The sequence below is a fragment of the Haemaphysalis longicornis genome, unplaced genomic scaffold (assembly GCF_048455015.1).
Source record: "Haemaphysalis longicornis isolate Haplotype H1 unplaced genomic scaffold, Haemaphysalis longicornis Haplotype H1 scaffold_6, whole genome shotgun sequence".
In the NCBI taxonomy this organism is placed as follows: Eukaryota; Metazoa; Arthropoda; class Arachnida; order Ixodida; family Ixodidae; genus Haemaphysalis; species Haemaphysalis longicornis.
The window spans coordinates 9,976,680-9,998,410 of NW_027526407.1; the positions used below are offsets into that span (position 1 = coordinate 9,976,680).

General features: G+C 41.6%; 1 protein-coding gene across 1 annotated transcript in view; it reads right to left on the reverse strand.

Annotated features, from left to right (window-relative positions):
* The window catches only part of LOC144142227 (uncharacterized), a 44,360-nt gene that overhangs the window by 16,084 nt on the left and 6,545 nt on the right, over positions 1-21,731 (reverse strand). The window contains exons 2-7 of the mRNA XM_077673587.1: positions 20,212-20,264; positions 6,322-6,393; positions 6,061-6,121; positions 4,830-4,876; positions 2,552-2,641; positions 25-103 (exon numbers count right to left, since the gene is read on the reverse strand). Of these exons, the coding sequence (XP_077529713.1) occupies positions 25-103; positions 2,552-2,641; positions 4,830-4,876; positions 6,061-6,121; positions 6,322-6,393; positions 20,212-20,264 (402 nt within the window). The remainder of the gene's footprint in view (positions 1-24; positions 104-2,551; positions 2,642-4,829; positions 4,877-6,060; positions 6,122-6,321; positions 6,394-20,211; positions 20,265-21,731) is intronic.

Below are 21,731 nucleotides of genomic sequence, written 5' to 3' on the forward strand. Positions count from 1 at the left end.
AAAGGAACTAATACTAAAACTCACCCATATCATCGTACTCAACGCATACTCCCTGTTTGCAAATGCCAGCTGCTCCTAGAGGTTTCCTCTCGGAATTCAAATTCTGAAAGAGCCACTTTGATATTGTAATTGCTTGTGATTACAGTGCAAACTTGCAAATAAATAATGAAATTCATAATATACTCTACTTGACTAGGCAGATTATGCCCTAAAAGCTGCCACAAAAACCTAGGCGCTATAAAATAAATGCCACATTCACTCACAAAATATATGCTTCTATGGTCTTTTAACAAATGGTTGTGTAGCTTATGCTTCGTGCAAAGATAATATTTCAAAACAATCATAAACTGTTTATTACCTTTTCTAGCTCTATATGTGTGCGTGTTCTAACCTATTCTAGCAACTCAAATGAATTCGTATAAAGACGAAACCAAATTTCCCGAATTTAGTTGGTGTTTTATCAATGCCATGTTTCTTCAGACAAAAAAAGCATTCCACCATTTAAAAACGTGACGTAGTAAAATTATGTTTCCCCGCAATCCAGTTCCAACTATTATGTTTCCCTGCACTCAAGAGATCCACAGTTCTGTCTACGTAAAATATCCTATTGTGTTGTGATGCCTCCTTGTTCCTTAACATCGATGGTCCATGTGCCAGGAACTGCGGCTGGTTACACCCGAATCTTGTCGATGAATGGTTTAACCTTCTACCAAAACTAGCACACCACGCACAAACTTGTCTAGGATTTGGAATAAATAAATTATGACTAGTTCGAAAATGAAGTAGGAAAACCTTTAGCCTACAGCGCGCCTACAGGTTTATTAAAGTTATGCTAAAGCTAACGTTAGGCTAACTACTGCAGTTTTAGTAAATCCTCTAAGCTTGTTTGTTTCTGCATCCCATTCCCTTCACTGTGTACATAAAGGTGGGTTTAAAATGAGTAAAAACGTAATTACGTCACTTGTTCCGAAATTGTTACAGCGGTTTACGCTGCTTTTTACAACAGTATGGCTATTCTGATTTGTATCAACCAATATCCTATTGAAAGAGAAAAATATCCCGCCAGTTTTTCCGTAAAATTTATATGCTGCCTTTTTAGAGAAGGAAAGTAGTGGTATGCCAGAAGCGGTTGAAGAAGCAAGAATGTGGATAACCTTGTTGTGCGGTTTTGTAGTATAACTTTCTTACTTTAGCAACACAAGCTAGAAATCTAAGCAACATACTGTGCTGTAGCCAATGAAACAGAGCCAGAGGCACTACGTAATACGCCTTAAGGGTGGTTTTAAAGCTTGTATTTTTGCTTTACTTTGGCTTTCATGCTTAGGCCGTTTTGGTATTAAAACTGAATATGATGAAAACTCTGTAGAAGTATTGTGGTTTCACTGTTTTCCAAGTACACTGTTGTGAAAAAACCAAAAATTCTATTTTTTAAAATATAAAACAGCATTTCACAATTGCAGGAAACGTAAATATGACAATGCGCGTCTAAAAACAGACATATTTATAGAAAGAACCAGCTTCCAATGTATGGATGCCTCATTAAGAAAGGACTGATAAACAGCCATCTGAAAACTAATGCCGCAGTGTCAGTAACAGAAGGAAAGCTCAAGAGGACTCTGTACTATCACACCTGTTACCTATTTAGCACAACTGCATGTACCCTTTGAGTTCGAAAGGCACACGAACGAAAACTTCATTGAGTGGAAACCATGCTTTGCCCTCTTAACCGGCCGCTTAGAGTGGCTTCGCTCCACGGTAGATCGGGAGCATTTTCGGGCTCTCCTTATCCAGCGCTTCTAAAATAGTGCTAAGTTGGGAATTTAGGCTAAGGAGTTCCCGAATTGACTTTTCCTCGTATATTGCCAGGCAACTGCGCCTTAGTTATACTTATCCGATGCCCCTATATGCACAAATCGTCGAACATCTCTTATGATGATGGATCAATAATAAATTTATGAAATAAAATTATTCCTTCTGCGGTTGGGCGGACACTTTGCGAATTTAACCATTTTGGGCAAACCTATTCCCGAAATGTTTGTTCCAATTTGCAATATCAAGGATACACTAATGTAAATGTAGACCGACACAACCCTCTGTCCATGAGATGTTCAGTTTGATAAAAAGAGGGTCATTTAAATCCCTATGCCCACGTTACCTATCAGTTAGGTTCTTAAAATGTGTTCGCTATTCTGCATTATGTTTGAGTTTCGATGTGTGTGAAAAATGTTCATAAACAGTATAGGTTCAGTTAATATTTACAAAGCCTTCGGGCTTGAAATATATATATCTCATTAAGAAGGAAATATTCAATAAAAGTATCGTTAAACTATGAATAGAATCATCCACTTTATGATCTTTTTAATGGAAGCAAAACATATTAGCAATTGCTCTGAAGATTTTGTTGCGCACAATGTTTATTCCCTGTACACGAACAAAATTGAAAAAAAAAATTATCATGCTCTCTAATTTAGATCTTTTTACTAACCCAGAAGATATCACATTTTGATGTAGAATTGCTGCTCATGTTGACCAAGAAACAAGAAAGACTTACTATACACGGAGTGCCGTCTTTGTAATTTCTAGTTCCTTTTGTGTCAGCCATCTTTGAACAGGAGTATTGGCACCCTGGTGCGTATCCAGGCTAGAAAATGGCAAAAATTTTGGAATCATTCATTAAAAATTTCAGCTTGTGGGTCTGCAAACTTTTTCACCTACATAAATCGTAACTAAAATATTAATGGTTATTAACAGCAGGGCTATTTCGGTGATTCGAAATAGATTGCGGCAACTAGAAACCGAATTAGAAACACCCCAAAAAATAGTACTGATATTGTGCACTTTTTAAAAGTAAAAATTGAAAATTAGGAATGGGCGTGGTTCTTATCATTAGGCGTTTTGGTTATGTTCACCTCAGCCACAGAATTTAAGATCACCTGTGTGTACGGCGTACAAAGTGGTAATTAGGTAAGGCGCACCCCTTTGCGGCGAGAAAAGCGAATGGTCGACGAACTCTTGCTAAGGCAAAAATTTTAATAAATACAACGTATGAGTGCCACACAGATACGCCAAAGTTTGTATGTGCACGCGCTAAGTACAATGAATCTACCAGTTTTATTTGTTGTTAATTTCTTTTGCGCTTTGGTAAAGTTTCTCGTCCGCTCAACACACCTTCAGTGCCTGCGGACGTATCACACTTTGCTTCATGTAGTTTGAGTTTCTGCACAGAAGGATTGCAAGCATCATAACGTGAAGTTATGGAGGTTTCTTTAGCGTCCCGTCGTTATTGAAGGAGACAGCGAGATGTCTTAAGCGAGTGGGTTTACATCCCACATCTATTCTTCCTGTCCCTGGTAGCCCGAACAGTTTAATTGTGCAAACGCCCAATCACCAGCAGATTTTGCTTCGTGCACTGTATTTTCTTCATAGTTTCATCTCACCGTCTATTGGGCCAGGTGATCGGCCAAGTGTACCAAAGACAATGGGATCGTGAGTTTCGCGTCTAGGACACACGCACATGTAGCCCGCTACTGTCGTTGTCCTGTGCAGGCGCCCGCTAACATTCTTCAAGCATATTTTACGCTAGCCCCCACGGCCCATTGAATTTTCTGCCGCAAACTCCGAAAAATTTTGCCCGCTGAGTCTTCATAACAGACGTCGTTCACCAGCCGCCATACGTCCTCCCCACGTCGCCGATTGCTTTCTCCCATGTGTCGCCCGACCAGTCCGACCATGTGTCACCCGACCAGCGACAGGGAGGAGAACTAACAGTCGCAGTTCCTAAGGCAAGAGCTGCGTCACCGTCGAACTGCACAAGCCCTCACCATCATGAACATCATCACCAGCCAATCTACGCCCACTGCAGGGCAAAGGCCTCTCCCATTATTCTCAAATTACCCCGGTCCTGTGCTAACTGCGAATAATTTATCCCCGCAAACTTCATGATCTCATCTGCCCATCTAACTTTCTGCCGCCCCTGAAACACTTGCCTTCTCTAGGAATACACTCTGTTACCCTTATGAACCACGGTTATCTTGCCTTGGTGTAGCGGTGGCGTAGACGTAGAGCATCTGCCTCGCGTGCATAAGGACCGTGGTTTGAACCCCTGTGCCAGAAAATCCTCACGAGATTTTAAAAAAATCCGCGTATTGATGGTATTGCAGAATGGGGCTTGGGGTGCGGCCTGACACAGGCGACCATTGCCAGTAACACACTCCCTCACCAGAGCAGGATTGGCCACCCTGGTGTAGTAATGACCACAACCTCCCATGAATACGCCAATTACCTACCTGATATTATAGAAATACAAATATATATCTATATATATATATATATATATATGCGCACAGAGAGAGGGAGATAGAGATAGCGGTGTATGAACGCGTGTGGATTTTTTTCTCAATAAATTACGACACGGGAATATAACGTTATGTATAGGCAATTCCGCTTATCAAATGTTCTCCCAATGCAGAGTATCAGTGGAGGGGCCAATCTAAAGCATAAAAATAGAAAAAGATGGGAGGAGGTAAAATAGTAAATTTAATTTATGGTATGATACTTAGCTTTTAGTACACGGACAAAAGGCCAACGCTGTAAATCTCCACTCGACAGTACCTAAGTTATGAATTCTGCAAAGTGAATATGTTCCAGAAATACAAAGATTGCTTGCTTATGATGCCAATTGCCAGAAAATTATAATATATCAGCAAACTTTGAGTAACTGTCCTGCGTATACAAGCAGTATGCTTCGATTCAGCCAGTATATTGAAATATGGTGTAATAGTTTATGGCATAACGCATATTGTATTTTTTCGAACAATAACTGTTCTTACCCCAGAGTACCTTCCATCGCACTTTTGAGGGCGTGGAGGTCGAGGACCTGTAGAAACAAAAACAAAGTTTACTGTACGGAAGTGGGCCTGAGGGCAATATTCCTCATGCATATTTGACACTTTTCTAACGTGTGAATCTGCATAAATACTAAATCAATAGATTAATGTGTATACATACACACATTCACACATGCATACATGCATACCTGCATACATACATTCATACATAGAGTGCAATGATTCACCTGCGGAAATTATTCAGTCTTTCATTATGTATCCAGTAAAGGTTTTGTAAGTCCACAATTTGGCTTTTAAATGGAGTCATTTAAAAGAATAGCCCTCACTTTGTGTAAATATCATGCACATGCCTATTCAAATTTATTATAAACGAAGATTCCATTATTACTCCTTCGATGCCTGTCTGCTCATATGGAGAGGGCTGATCTGTTTGTGGCTGTTTTAAAATTTTTACCGGTAAAGAGCAGACTTTAAGAATGAAGGGCTGTGACGTTTCATGCAGTTTTGCATGGCAGGCAAACTATTGTTGACAACGGTGCCGATGGGTTTCATATTTTTGTCGTATTTTTGTAACATGAACCTCCAGCCATTTAGATAAACAATAATCACCCATTCTTTGTTTCAACAACATCTGCATCCCTGTTCCGACTTTTCCTTATAAACAGAGAGCCGAATAATATTTTTTAGATTCTTGTTAAGTCGTATGTCAGCGTTTAATGTGTATGTGGTTTTTTAAGCCCTGCACAGAAGAGGTCATGAGTTCAGGGACAGGATTTTTAACGCGTTTTTTGTACATCATCAAAATGATATTTAAGATCAGCACCAATAGGGTTCGAATGTTGCTCTGATTTCTCCAACATGATGTTGATGTAATAGACGAACGCATAAAAACATAATACTTGTGACATCTTTTTTTTTAATATTCACCCTTGAATTTTAACCCCACACGGTAACTGTTCCCAATTTCTGTAATGCCTGGGCTATCCACATCGCTTGCACTAGTAAGCAGCTGCTTCACAAATGCATTTCACGGAAAAGAAGTGTAGAGGGTTCGGAGCTTTAAAATTGCGATAGCTGTTGTGCTTTTCGAAAGCGCAAAGTGAATATTTAAAAGCAGTAGTATGCTTTGTAACCAGTGGGTTCAGCGTTTGCTTTAGGGAAAAGTGTATTTCAGAATTTTTGTAAAATATTGCAAAACATTGAAACTTGATACCTTGTATTCTTCTGCAGAATCCTCGATAGCACCTTCCAACGTTGGCAGGACCTCCTCCTCTCTGCAAAAACATCCACAATATGGTTTTTTGTAAGAGCACTAACTAATCTCAGCAGCGTGAAGCTGCTACAAAAAGACTAAATAAAAAAAGTATACCACTTATAAGTACGCCTAGAACAGTTTCAAAAAGCTTCGTATATTATGGCCAGTAACCGTAGCAATTGTAACTGAACAAAAATAGTATGCACCGACTATGCTTACCCAACAAGGGGCTCCATCGTTGAGTATGCCATGGAACCACCCAAAAAATGTCTCACAAATATACCTACAAGACTGTGTAGAGGGTAAACGCAAGAAAAAAGAAAATATTGAGTTTAACTGGTACACACTTTGCTACATCATTGCTACACAATTGATCACATAGCAATTAAGTGGTCAAACCGCGCACTGTGGTCTGAGACGGAAATGAATTCGTTACCAGGAAAGCATTATTCTGAACTGTTATATAGAGAAGACAGTAATACAAATATTGCTTCTTACAAGTTTACATTATGTACAGGGCACATACTAAACTGTGGTCTTTATAGTACCAGCCAAACATTAGCCCTGAGAAGCAAAGATAAGGAAGTGCTTCAAAAAAAAAACAGTGTTTTGAAACCTGATTTTTATAAAATCACTGCTGAAATGCAATTCCTTGTCAGATACTTAATTTTAATACACAAATATTGTACATTCGAGCAGCCCTTTCGAAATGAGTGTGATGCGAATTTAGGGAATTGCTATTGGCCCAGAATTTTTTTGGTAGACCTTTGGGGTTTGAGAAAGCCTATTATGGAGAAGTTATGTATTTTTTGTTTGTTTTGTTTTTATTTCAAGCTAGCACTTTTTTTTCGTCGGCAGCCATGCATTCTTACGGTTGTTATGTGTTTTTGAACCAATTGTGTCGCATTTGTTTATTGTTGCGAATATTTTTTTATTGCTATGCTAAGAGATCCTCGAAGGGCGACTTTCCGATAATGTCATAGTTTTAATGATGTTGTTACTTTTGAACTTAGCACACATCGAATAGTTTTGTAGGCCGCCGTCATGTCTGCAGTAGATGATTTGACTTGTTGTTGGCACCATATTCGTGTGGTGCAGCTATTGTCAGTGGCATCCAAGCATGGGCTCTGATTCCGATATGCTTGTAAAGCTAGTCTTTCCAACGTCTGGGTTTCAAGCCTACATAAGCAAATCTTGTTTGAGAAAATGAGATCTAATGTGAGCTACTTTGAGCCTTTGTACTTGCTGTGTGTGAAAATTTACAAAGCGTAGAGAAAAAAAGAAGACACAGCAAAAAATACTGACACTCTCATTTCGAGAGAAGTTTGCAGTAAGAACAAAGCTGGTAGCATTGGTCAAAGTACGAAATAGTTTTAAAAAATAACAGAGGGGTATTACACTAACGTGGGCCAGGTGACAGTATTAAGTGTACGAAGTTCATTTGTGGGGCCACCTTAGCAACCAACAAACGGGTGGAAATTGGGGTGAAAGAAAAAAAAATATTAGCTGAAAACGATAGAAAAATAGTATATCAGCAAATAGTGGAGAAAGGTACTGCACTAAATAGGCCTTGGAAAAACTATTTTCTGGTTGCCTGATTACGTCAAGCAGTTACCTTGCACTAAAATTACAATGATTTCCCCTAAGGTACTTATGCAATCCATATTCCTAGTTGAATTCAGCGTACCTCAATTAACAGACACTATGCACCAATCGATCTACGACAACGATGGTTGAACATGAAAGTCTCGGCGGAAATTTTTTGGTTGTCGATTGAGTTTGGATATTTGAACCTTCACATTGACTCACAAAGTGCATAATTTTGGTGCCAGCGGATTCGACTTGTCTCTTAGCTGTTTGCTTTCGTGGGGAGGAAGCTTTGAGTTCAACCATCATTGTCGTTAAACGGAGGGTGGCATAATTTTTCTGTCTAGTCAGGCCTGTTATGCGCCCCTTTCCAAATCCAGACTGTTTCGGCTGTCTTGGAATGACCCAATCGGAGAGCCGTCATCTCAAAAACTCCAGAAACCCAGGTTCAATTCCTACCACGGGAAGAATTTGTTTTTTCGCTTTCCCCCACGACCATCGTCAGAAAATTGGCTTTTCGGCAATGCATTTTCGACTCGGCATACACAATGAGTAAAACATAGAAAGTTTGGTATCAACAATATATACTCCTTGCGAATAAATTAGTTCGAAAAAAAATTATGGGGAAATAGGTTGACGAGAAGACTACACACGCGCATTATCGAGATTGAAAAGCGCACGTGAAATTACCCAAATGCGTCTTGAAAACACACGCCAAAAGTTTCATAAACTACGCTACCGAAGAAAAAACTGTGCATTAAATTAGGCGTCAAAAGGACTCACGCAGGTTTTTTTCAAAAAACCGCACGTTGGCCTTTTTTTCAAGAAAAGCTTATCAACATATAGGAAAAAAGTTTCAAGATGACTAACGCACAAAACGCACAAAATTGGCCCAAATACTGAAATTGCGGGGACAGGAAACTTTGGAAAACCTTGAAAAGGCGCCATTTGAAATGATAGAAAACGGACATTGCCATGCAGCTCACAAGCATACACTGTTCATGATAACACTTTGGAAGCTTCGTACGTGATCGGGTAGCAGCCACAATTCCAACTTAGTATATCAATTGAGGTGATGGGCAATTTCCTGCTAGTTCTCGTGGAAGCAGTGTGTGACCCATGGCCAGCCAGACTCAGAGGGAGAGACAAAAAATATTAACGCCCAAAAGAGAAAACGTGTTGTCCTCCGTCTACCCGGTTATACGGCGACACGATTACGGGTAAATGCTGCAGTTACATTCATCACGGTAAGGCGTACCTGAACTAAGGGAGCACACAGAGCACGCAGGTTGCCTAAAAATGCTCTGTGTTTGATGTTAACATGAAAAGATTCTCCCGTTTTGTGCCGGTAAATATACAGATAAGGGGCCTTGCATGCGGGCCTTAAAATCATGACGTTTTCGCGTCCCATTTACGGTCTTCTTTTAAGGGACCCTGAATGGTTCAAAATTTGCCGCCAGAGAAGAAATAAGTGTAACTGCTCGGCTCTGTTATCAATGACCTGGACAACCACACAATTCGGGCTGCTGGAAATAGGTTGTTAAGTAGCACCATCGTTTGACATCTCCGATGTCGTGGTTTGGGCTATGGGTATAAGGTCACAGCCAGCAGCAAGTCCAATTTCGCCGATATCAGGGACGCCTCAGTTATCGTCATCGTTGTCGTCTTAGCCAAATACAAAGTCCTCTCTCTGAGCCTTCTTCAAACAGGTGGAGGTCATTCTTTCCTGGATAGGCCTACATATGCCCAGTGTTTATTTTTTTGTGTATGCTCTTTTCCGCTGATGACCCATACTTGGGTCTGCTATTATGACTCATTTCATTTACAAGATCATTTAGTGCCGCACTTTAGCTTACACATCTGAAATCCTGGTTTTCATTTGTACACCATGCTACTTCTCACTCAGCCTTATCGTCACGTTTTTTTTTCTTTCTGTGTAAAGGTCTCTTTACCATAAATGCTCCATCTACCCAAATTTATGCAATAGCGAAGTATGCATATTGCTCGTCTTATTTATTTCTTGCACTCAAGCTATTCGAGTATTTATTATTTAGAGGGATAATGAGATCTCCAGCACACTACAGCAGCTTTTCACATGCTTTTTGCTCTGTAGTTTAAATCAGCATTCAGGGCTTGTTAAAGCCCTCTTGATGGCTTGACTTCGTAAAACATTGGGATTATCTTGGGCAAGATTCTTCCTGCATGTTGAGCAAACTTCACGTTCGTTTTTTGCGGGTTACTTTTTTGTGATTAGGACTATATCAAGCTTCAGTTCTACAATAAATTTTCCACGTCTTCAAAGTCGCGATATTAAAGAACTAATCGAAAACAAAACGTTTTCGCCTCTCTATTGTTCTTCCTTTTCCATAATAGTGAGCTTCAATTCGTTGTATTTCAGAACACCCCTTCCAGGCCGTCTAAACAACTTTTGGCGATGTGATGTTTATTTTTCTCGTTCTCTTGTAGACAATTTGACATTCCTCCGTGTGGCTTAGAAAGTACTACCTTGTGTGCACACCTCGTGTATTAGCCATCTAATAAATTTGGCGTGTCTCTTGGTTTTACCATTTTTTTCAATGCTTCTAAGCGCTACAACTCTGGACAGGTATTCAATGGCTTTCACTTAGTTCACAAATGTCTTTTGAAACAATTCCTCATACATCGCACATTGTGCTTTTTCAGAATGTAAATAGGGGTGTGATAAAATATTTAGCGGCCTTACCAAAGTGAAGTGTGTTCTGACTGCTGCTAGAAATGCAGTGTGATATAGCTCTTGCTGACTATTGTCCGCTCATTATAAAACTCACAGTGGACTCTCCATTTCATAGTTCTTACGTTTCTTACCTCCATGCTTCACATAAAATATTTATGCATGTGTGTTGGAGCTTTTGTGGACCTTGGGTCGTAAAAAATTCGGAGAATTTTTCAGCTTTTTTTGTAGAATTTATTCTGAAATAATTAGGCAGTCTGTTGGTACGGTGTCTGGCAAACATTCCTCCTTTTTACAGGTATTGGACCTTACATTCATCGCATCATGTCCTTTTTGAAGCCGATGCAGTTCCTAAACCTTTGAGATGAAGAACACCTAAACAAAACTGTTCATCATCTCCTGTATAGGTAATGTCCGTACCTCTAAAAACTATATTATAAAATTACGTGTATTCACCAAACCGATTTTTAAAACCAAACTCATTTTCAACGTTTAGTATATCCTCTATCTTGTGAGTAAAATTCAGGCTCAGCTGTAAGTACTTGCAATATACCTTTCCCCATAGCTATTTTGCGTGTATTTTCTTAAGATCTTTCATTTTATTAAATTTGCTAAATTTTTCGGGTTGTCGGTACAAAAATGCATACAGTAAATTTTTGAGGGATATGCAATACCACTATGGACTCTTTGCTATTTCAATCTTGCGTAAAGGTTCCTGGCATTTGGTAAAATTCAAATAGGTATTATTCTGCCCTAATTTTAAACAATATACTGATTTACAAACGCTGTAATCAGGTGTGAATTTTTTGTAAGGCTATTTAATTTACACTTTTTAAAACACAGGCTAGGTATCAACGGTATTTAACACATTTCTTGGTTTTATGCTGCTGCAAGCCTACGTTTTACTGCTTACCAGTTATAATATTGTATTGTTACATCTTACTCGATTTTTTATCTCGCTAGCTGTTCATTACTATTATCACCGGCTGTGCACCTGAACATAATGCAATGAATTTGGTTGTCACTTTGATGATCCTTTGCCGAAAATTTTACTTTATGTCTTCATGGTAGTTTCGTAGGCCACAGGTGTATAACCATTGCTAACCCTGGTATCATGTGATACATTTGTATTGACAATTCGCATCGTTTTTTCATACACAATTAGAGCAATTTTGCCTACAAATTTCCTTTATACCCATTTGGAGTGCACACAGAGATTGCTTTGCCGATTTCGTTTTGATGATGGGTTATAATTGCAGTCAATGTGCAGGAATGCCATGACGAAGTGTGTCTTGTACAAGGATTTGTACTATGTAAGAGTTTTCTCTGCTTAAAGCGCACCACTAACGCCAGGAGTGCTTCGTTGCTTCTGAATATTCCATATGGCCGGCCATTTGTTGGTATTCAAAAAATCCAAGAACATGCTACTTTTAACTGAAGGTCCTCGATTGCAGGCAAAGTTGAAGCTGTAAACTTCCTAAAACCTTCCCACGCTCTTTTAACTGACACATTGCGAGTTACCTGATCTAAAGCCTTTATTCTTTTTCATTAGGACAACAGAAGTTTTCACGCCAGACATTTCGATAGTTAAGGTTCTGTGCTAAAGTACCAAAGATGGCATGTTCGCACCTTCAAGTATGTAACACCACCGGCTGCGTCGCAGCTCATACGGTAATGTAGTATTGGGTTGTACAAATGTGCGCAGTCAAGGCCAATAATTTGATTACCCGGTTCTAATGACGTTGAAGCGAAGTGCCGCAGCAGTGGAAAAATTCTTTTCATTTGAAGTAGTGTTTTGGTTCAAGAAGTCTTAAAGATTGCTTCGCCTAACTACTGTGGTGTTCCTCATGCCGTGATAGTCTTCGTTGTAGAGCAAATGAAACTAAAATTTGGGAGACACAGTGTGATACACAAAAAAACAATGCTGCACGACATTTTTATTCATGTACAATTACCAGCTGAGGGTATTTCCTGTACACGAAGTGGTCTCCGTTTTGTGCTGAGAACACACACCGGAATCCCGTATCATAAAAGTGAAACCTCTAACGCTGCGGTGAGAGCAACACATAGATAAAGAAGTGCCAGGGATTCCGGGTGATTCTGTCCCCAAACGTACCAAGACCGGATGTTATAGCCTTGCAAAACAGCATTTTATATTGAAATATTTCAAACCCAAAATATATCTCTTTTTAAGTCTATGCAAGTTCGCTTTCTTACTGAACAAAACAACCCGGAATAAGGGGACTAAGCCGCGTTCTTAGCGTTGCACTTAAAAAAAAATATCTGTAATGCTCTGTCGGGGATTGCAAAACCAGCATGGCGCGGCACTCTTTTAGCTTAAAAAATTGCCTCGATGAGGGGATTTTGGTGTGCACCTCAACTCACTGTTATGCTTTTTTTATGAAATGCGTTGGGAATCTTTAAAATGCTCAAATTTTACGTGGTTCATCGCACATTTTGACATTTAAAATAAAGTAGCAGGAAGAGGGAATAATTTATCACACCTGAACGAAGGGTATTGTAGCCTTGCAATTATTATATAACACATTTGCAAAACACAGCACGTGAGTTTCAAAATTTGAGGAATTTTATTTTTTCCTTTAACAATCTCATGGGATAAAATCGATGAAGGCGTTTTCAGATACCATGACTACAACCTTTTATAGCTCTTAGCGACTGTACCATGAAAATACTATTTGAAGACTAACCGCGTTTCTAGGCTTGCAAATCGGCATGGCTTTATTTGTATAAAACAGTGTTGTACTGCCACGAGAGAGCTTGAACCTAAAAAGCGATCTCACGGAAATTGCGGCAATCGGAAAGGAGGAAACACCGCTAAAAACTGTCTCAATATACATTGAGGAAGACCAATACCTGCTCCCCGCCACTGTGTTTTTTTTTTCGGAAACGCTACCCTCAAAGTAAAAATCAGCTCGTGAACAGTGATAGATCTACTAAGTTCTTGACTCGTGATGTCGCGCATTGGCTGAGACGCCTTGGCACCTTGCACGAAGATGGCGTTCCAACCTGGCCGCAGAGGCCGCTTCTAAAAGAATTTGTCACAATTTTGTAGCATTGTAAGATACCCAGGCGGTAAAAGGTATTACGGAGACTATGTCTACTGCGCGCATCTCAAGAAGTCTAGTTCGGGTCAAAAAATTCCCCCAATTTCAGTGTTTGAATTTCAAGTTTGAAAAAAATATGCATAGATTGCAGAAACAGTGGAAACCTAACAATTGTGCAGTACCATTGGAACAATCTGTAACAGAGGTTTAGAATAATGTTCAATGCTCTCATGCTCTTCAAATTACCATTTGTGATTTTGCCGCTTCAAGCAAAACTACTAATATTGTTTTGTTCTTGCACTAGGAGTGAAAAAAAGTCGGGCGATGAAAAGAGAGGCTAGAAGACGCTCTTTTTTTACAACCTACCCTCAGAAGACTGCAGGGTAAATCCCAAGAGGACTGAATCTACCTGGAATATATACCCCACCTTCTTTTACGAAGATCTCAGCCAACGCGCATTTTCCTCTATCAAATATTAGACGTATTGGATCTTACATTTGTTGCATTATATCCTACTAGGCTCATATGCACTCCCTAAAAGTTCAAGATGAAGAACACCTAAAACAAAACTGTTTTGCTCAGTTATCCTAGGCCAGTAAATCTCACCAATAATACGTTACTACTTCAATTACACAAAAACTAACAGGCTCTATTTCAAAAAGCGAAATTGACACTGCGGCACAACAAACACATGGTAAACTTAACCCGGCTCAGAAGCAACCGTCAATTACAAAAAATATAAAATGCCGTCGTATGCACTAGCGATGCAAGCACGGAGAAACTGCGAAGCTTAGGGTCGAAGTAGCTTCTTGCCCCTGCGACCTTCTTCGCGCTGGGGATCGAGGAGCCCCGTATTTGAGATATTCCGCTCTTGGTGGCCATTTTCGGATGCCGGCTTTGGCGCGATAGTCGGGATTGAACCCTAGCCATCTCACATGTTCTGAAGCAGCGACAACACAGTAATTCGGTAGCGCTTGTTCTTCCTCCGGAGTTACATTCTTGTAGTGCTGACCCATAGCTTGTGGTAGTCTACATTATGTGCTCGGCGCCGACTCAAGAGGTCCAGTATGTCGCCGAAGCACCTTCCTGTACGCCGCCATAGCCCGACTATATTCGAGGCTTGCTTTGAGGCTATGTCACTAAGCTGCTGAAAGCAGGGGTATTCTAGAGGTGAGACTGCTGGGAGACACGGCAGAGAGGCTAGGGCGTGCATCCGCTGTTACCTGGCGTGATCTGCTTTTGTGCGTTGCCTCCTGGCCAGGAACCACCCCGTGTGTTTATTCTTTTGGTTCTTAAACACGGTGACCTTTCTTGAGCTATTTGATTGGGAAAATTTTGATCTTTCTGCTTATACGTCTGTCTCTGGGTCTATTCCTCAATTGAGCCCCCCGTCCAAAAAAAAAAAAACAGACGTTGAAAAAGATGTTTAAATGGCCACAATCATTTCAAAGCGTCTAGATCGGGAAGTGGTGTTATTATTTTTCAATATGATGGAGCGAAAACAAATCAATATATCAGAAGCAAAACTTGTATTCGTATGTGATATTTGCAGTGTTCCTTTTAAAAAGTGCATGGATACTTGATTGCTGCGATAGCAAATGAAATACTGACCACTGTAGAAGGGCAAATCGCAGCGCGCTCCATAGAAAGATACTTGATGGTTATTCCTTTGGACTTGGCTAGTGTCAAAGAATTCGAGTATATGCTGGCACCATCTGGTAGTGGCGCACGGTGCGCAAGTCAGTGGGGTTCCTAGCGCCACTGCCAGATGGCGCCACTGGTCTTGCCGGCACTAATGTTTGATGTGTATACCGCTGTTCGAGCTGTAACCCGGTTTGGAACGACTCTACCACGTATTTCAATGCGGCATAAAGCATCTCAAAATACTCAAGTATGCCTTCTACTTCGGTGTACACAGACCCTTACTCTACATGGTCTGCAGTGCGTCACTCGACAAGCAATGGGATGGCGACAGTCGTGGTACAAGTGGTGCCATTGCGACTATGCAGCATCACTGATCCTTACACCCTGGCTTCACTGGATACGGCGAGGCATGTACGTTGGCCCATGAATTGTACGTGGGCACAGTCAGTGACCCTTCACCCAATTAATATTCTTGTTTCACAAATATTTCTTTGAAAACTGCAACGCCACACAGTAGCACACGCGATGCAAACGGTGCAATCACTCGGAGTTACCAACCCATGGCGCACCAGCGGAGAAAACGCGGTAAAAATGAAATCCCCTTAAACCAACCTGCATTGTATTTATTATGCCACCAAGGAAAAGGTAGGGAGAAGAGCATCGTGGGTGATCGGGGGAAACACGAGCACTTATTTAAAAGGGTCAACAGAAGAGTATAATCTTTCGACAACCTTTGCAGTCGAGCAAGCGGATATGCGGCCAGTTTTTATTTTGCCACCTGACGAAGCTCAAGCTTATACAGCCCCGCTTTCGAATTCCAAGCACGCATCCTTAGAGAGTGTACAAAAGTTTGCAAAAGAAAACAGGGTATTCATGTGTCGCAAGGAAAAAATTGGCCGGCAAGGAGAATATCGGACCGAAAATGTGTCTTTACTTTTCATGAATGATCTAGAAAATGCTACATTTCAAATTGTTAGAACAGGTCAGAAAGGTGTCCTAATAATAGCACAATAAGGCGTGTCGAAGAAAGCGGACAGCTCTTTAGGTAATTATTTCCATGTTTTAATTACAAAGCACCACGGTGCTTGCACGTTCTTCCGCACCCAGTGCTTGCGCACCCTTCCTTGCTACTACAATCGGTCGTACCTACTCCCAAAAATTTGTATTTGTGTACCATAATGGTATTTTCCGGTTTTTAACCCATCAATAATTATAAAAACTGAGGTAGTTATATTGTCATTTATGTCATAGTTTTCCCAAATGAAGGTACCCAAATGAAGTGCTACTCCGCAACTCTTCACCAGCTAGAACTCCACAGAAACGCTCTGCCAAAATGGTTACTTGCAGACGCTACGCATATTTGTGCTCTCTCACGAAGAAATAGAAAAGAAATGTTTCAAAAATTTTGTTGGACTCAATTTTTGGATATTTTTTCCGAGTTCCGACCTCATTGTCCTACAGTTCCCTTTAAATATATCCAGAAATCTTTTGCTTTATCATTGAAGTTCTTCAGCTCAATCTTTTCAAACTCAGCATTATGAGCCCGACCCAACAAAACTTGATGTACCCCGTCCACATTTGAGGCCACACAATTCCACTGCGTAGTAATTTTTGTATTAAGCCAAATCAGAGTCCTTCAATGCTTTACTGGTCACGAAACTTCGGCGCTCGCTTCATATAGGGACCGCGCGCGCCACTAGAGGCGCCACCGCCGCACGAAGGTCATCCAGCCGCCGCGCGTGCGGCGTATTGGCCAGCTCTTGGCGTGCAAATGCTCGCTGCTTTTGGTGTCTGCGCGCTGATTAAGTGTTTTTTTTTCGTAGTAGTTAGCAATGAATAGTCCAGTTATTGTGTTTATCACCTGCCTTCAATGGGGTTTTATTTTTCGAAGTAAGTTACCGTAGACTTCGGCCGCGAACGGCAACGGCTTCTGTGTGCTCTGGCACAAGCGCTGTGCCGTCGTATTTACTGGTATTTAAATCTATATTGCTTCTTTTCTTAAAGCAAAGTTGTAAATACCACACATACGGTAGCTGTGTAGTCACGGACTGCGGCGGGCCTATCGATAATACAATAAAAAAAAAACTGAAAGAAACCAAGTACGCGTCGTTCAGACTACGCTTAATGAAGCCGTTGATTGCTCTGGAATGCACAGAACGCTAAAAGAGATAGCCCAATAGTATTGTCGTTTCGATGAGTGGGTCCATACTTGAGAATATCTAAAAACGCTGCATAAACGCGAAGGATCAAAACACGAAGAGATACATGTTACTCCATGTGTCTTTCTGCTTCCACACTTTGCAATCCTTGCAAAAACAGGAAGCGAAAAAAGAACAATGAAACTGTATTTATCACACGCAACAAAAAATTTCAATGTTACCAAGGTAGACAAAAGAGCGTGGTCCAGCGTACAAAAATTTATTTTTTCGCGCTGCGGTGGAGCACACGGAGGAAACAGAATATTGCCACGTAGCCAAGAACGACGCAAAGCTTTTCTGAACGCAGCGAGCTAGCGATCTCCTGCACCACAAAAGACTAGAATGAAGCACAAACGTCTAAGAAGCAGTCCGCAGTGTGACGTGAACAGATGAACGTCGATGAAGTGAGTTGCGCGGCGTTTGCTATGCATATTACTCTTGGAACGTTATCCGTGGAAATAGGATCGAGAACATTGTCGAAGAAACAAAAAAACCTCCGTCGTATGCCCCCGTGCGAGGGACACGAGTAAATGCAGAGCATTGGGGGTGGTCACGTGGCGTAGGTTGTGGTAGTTGGCGGTGGTAGTTGTTGTTGTCGTACGGGTGCGTCGACGGCGCCTGAAGGCCAAGTACGACGAAATGCACGAGGCGTTGGAGCACGGGGAGTTTGCGAGCTTGGACGAGTTCCTGCGCGCCTTCGACGTGCGGTCCGGGGAGGAGTACTCGGAGATTCTGCGGGCTGGCGCGTCGCGTCCGTGCGTGCTTCACGCGAGGACCCCCGCCGAGAAGCGCGTGAACGCGTTCACCCCGTGCATTGGAAGGGTTCATGACTCCAACATGGACCTGCAGATCATCCTCGACCACTACGCGTACGCGGCGTACGTAGTGGACTACGCCAACAAGGCCGACCGCGGCATCTCGTTCTCGTAACGCGGGGTCCGCCGCTCGCCGCTGACGTTTTGAAGTCGTGTCTCGCTCTCGATTCGATGGATCCGCAGCTCGACGCTGACGACTGGCGGCGGCCTCTCGTTCTCGACGCTCGGGATCGGCCGACGCTGACGCTTCGCCGCTGCCTTAGCGCACGCAGTAGAGGGAGAGGAGGTAGCACCTGCTGCTGCAACGCCTCTTTCAGCGCCGGAGCACGCGCATGCGCGCCCGCGCCTGTTGTTGAGAGCGGACAACGCCGAGGGACGACGGATGACAGTGCGAGTTAAAGAAATGCTCTGCATTTAAAATCAAGTTAGCGACAAGGTGGCACCCTTTCCATATCAAACAATATTGCCCGACGGGACGTACGACAAAAAGCGCAAACGGGCGCTCCGGTTGAAACGCCAGATCAGAAACCGGAATCGGCCACGCACGGTTACAAAACAAACAAAACGAACCCTAAGGGATAATTCGCGGAAGTATGAAAAGTAAAAGCACAAGGATGTCCCAAAGCTTTTTTACACGCGAGCCTGAGCGCAAGGCAATACAAGTTTGCCAACAGGTAATGAAGCACCGCTACAACCTGACTGATATGACAAAAATCCGGCTTTAATTTAGCCTTGTACAATTCTAGGCCCACGATGCTCTCAAAAGGGCACATTGCTTTTTCCATTTTCACACACAGTGCATTTCCACACACTGTCGCACACTTATAATCAAAACTGAAATCTCCCGTTGCTTGCCTTGGAATGGTGCCCCTCCATTTCTCATACAGCTGCCCGTCGCTCGGTCAACAGAACAAGGAAACATTTTCTGTGGTATCGTTGTACAAGGAACGACATCCTGGGACGCAACACATGTTCGGCATTGTCGTTGCACTACTTAAGTCGCATCACAAGAGCGCGATATGCACGTTACATTTTTTTCCCGCACAAAACAAACACAACTCGCCGCGGCTCCGCCGTAAGAGCCAGCGCAACGCCGCCCGAGGAGTGACCTTAGTGAGAGGGTGGCGCCACCGCGCGGCGGCCAAACGCAGCATATGAAGCTCTCCCATTGAGTTACGGAGCAGTTTCGTGACCAGTAAAGCATTGAAGGACTCTGGCCAAATCAAGAAAAAGAATGTAAACGAGGGAGGCTCGGTAAAAGGCAGCTGACCTAACCACAACACTACGGCAGTGCCATAATGACTCGACCTGGGGGTACTTTTTGTTACAGAAATGGCTTAGAAGGAAAGAAAAAAACCGCAACTCAGAGAAAAATTTCGCGTGTCCAAACCTATATTCCAGTTTGATTTGTTTGGCACTTTTGTCTGCATAGGTGAGCTGAAACTAAGAAAAAAACTATTGATTACCCTGATAATTATGACAAATTTCGTTACTACCACATTGTACGGGTGTCATGCATGTTTTTCAAACGACTCGCATCATCGTTGTTTGAACGAGTCTCATCATCAGCCAATAAACCAGAGGAAAATGTCATGCTTTTTATTCTGTCACTTACACACTGCTTCAAAAGTACATTACCGATCATTAGAGGGGCAAATATTCAACTCTACGAGTAAAAATGTTTTTCTACAATTTACTGCATTTTTTACAAACTGCACTCTGGGTCACATCTGCTATTCTTATACCCCCTTTCTCCGGTGAACACTAGAATAACAGTGATACATTATAGTGCGCTTTAGGTAACGTATGCAAAATTTTGTTAGGTTCATATTTTATTACATGTAACGATCCAAGGAGAAAATACAGAAAATTCGTGTTAACTATTGGTTAATTTTGTTTTCTTATAAAGAATCATTTAAATGTTGATGCCCCCTTTTTTTACTCCACAATCGTGTTATGGAACAATGTTTGTCATAGAGAGTGTTTTTCTTGAGATAAAGTCTTCTATTTTTTTACTCATCGTTTTATTTGACATGATATAGGAGCTCTTTATCTGAAGAACCTTTGTTGAAGAAAGGAAAAACACTTACATGAATAAGTATATCATAGCATTGAAAATCCCCGTATCCCTTGCAGCATGTACCTAGAAAATGAATTCGTTAAAGCAACACTTCTTAGCAGTAGAACTAAAATTTAAAATTATTTTTCCGTAACACAGCATTCGTGCTCTATGAAGCACTAGCAAAAATAAAATTTGAGAAAAAACAAGAATACAAACATCGAAAACTATAATGCTCAAAAATATTACGTCGATGGCCCTTTATGAGCACCCTTAGTGTCTTGTGTAGGCGTGTTTGGTTTTCAAAGCTAATTTGAAAGCTAGCGTGGCTTTTCGCAGATATGATTTGACGACTACCGAATTCAACAGGTATTCGCAGATTATAGCTGTTTTTTCCATCAAATGCATTGCCGCCGTTTCGATTGTAATCACCCATTGAGTGTGTATTAGCGCTTGTTCACAACTTGATTTTTTCTGGGCATAAATTGCAAGCGCCCAAACTGACAACATTTTGCTGGTCGGCTTGATGTCAACTCCCGTTTCTAGATATTGTAGTTATATTATGTGGCTCACTTGCAGCAATTACTACAGCAGTAATAGCGTTTATGGTTACTGGCTGCCAAGGAGTCCGACACTTCGGTAGCTAAAATTTATAAACAAGCTTTTGCGTTCTCCAGGAACTTTCCATTACGGGAGAAACAAGATAAAGATGAACTTTTTGTGTTGACACAGATTGAAGCAGTTGTCCTAAATGTCTTGCATATAAATCCGTTGATATCTTCAAGAAGTTAAAGTTTGTGTCGTCGGTAGACATTGAATTACCTCAACTTTACTTCTAGAAAGTACTACTGGGAATATCCTACACAACAATGTACCTGAACGCCTGTAACAATCAGGATGACTTTTTCCCACACGAATAAGCGGTAACACCCGTTTAAGTAAAGCCTTAAAGAGAAAAAAATGACCATCTGAAAACTGCGAAAGTGGTGCGTTTTTATGCATCGTTTGGCATTCAGGCGATAATTATTTCAATGAGTTCACCATTAGGAGTTTGCAGTTAACCTTAAAGGAGCACTGACACCAATTTTCGGCGTTAATATTATTGCACAGTTCGCTTCCTTCACTCAACAGAATACCCTGGCTGAAATATGAGCGGGCTGCGACGCGAAGAACATAGTTCAATTGGATCTCATTTATCGCGGCGACGGAGCAGCACGCGGGGCGGCACTCAGCAAATGGACATCAGCGTGACATCACCCCGTAAAGCTAAAAGAAGTGCCGCGACAGCGCTCGCCAAATACGTGTGACGTCACATCACGCGCGCGGCCCCACGAGCGGCCAGCAGGCGCAACACCCTCTCAAGCGGGCGCCGGTGACGTCCGCACAAAGCGCTGAGGTCAAACCGGGATTCTGTCATATGCGCGTTTGGTATGAAAGCGCAGAAATTTGAAACAAACGTTTTTCAGGCCATTCAATGTAATTAACTATCGCGCACTGAAGTATTTGAAGTGTGGTTTCAGGTTCGCGAGACCAGTAGGAATAATAAAATCA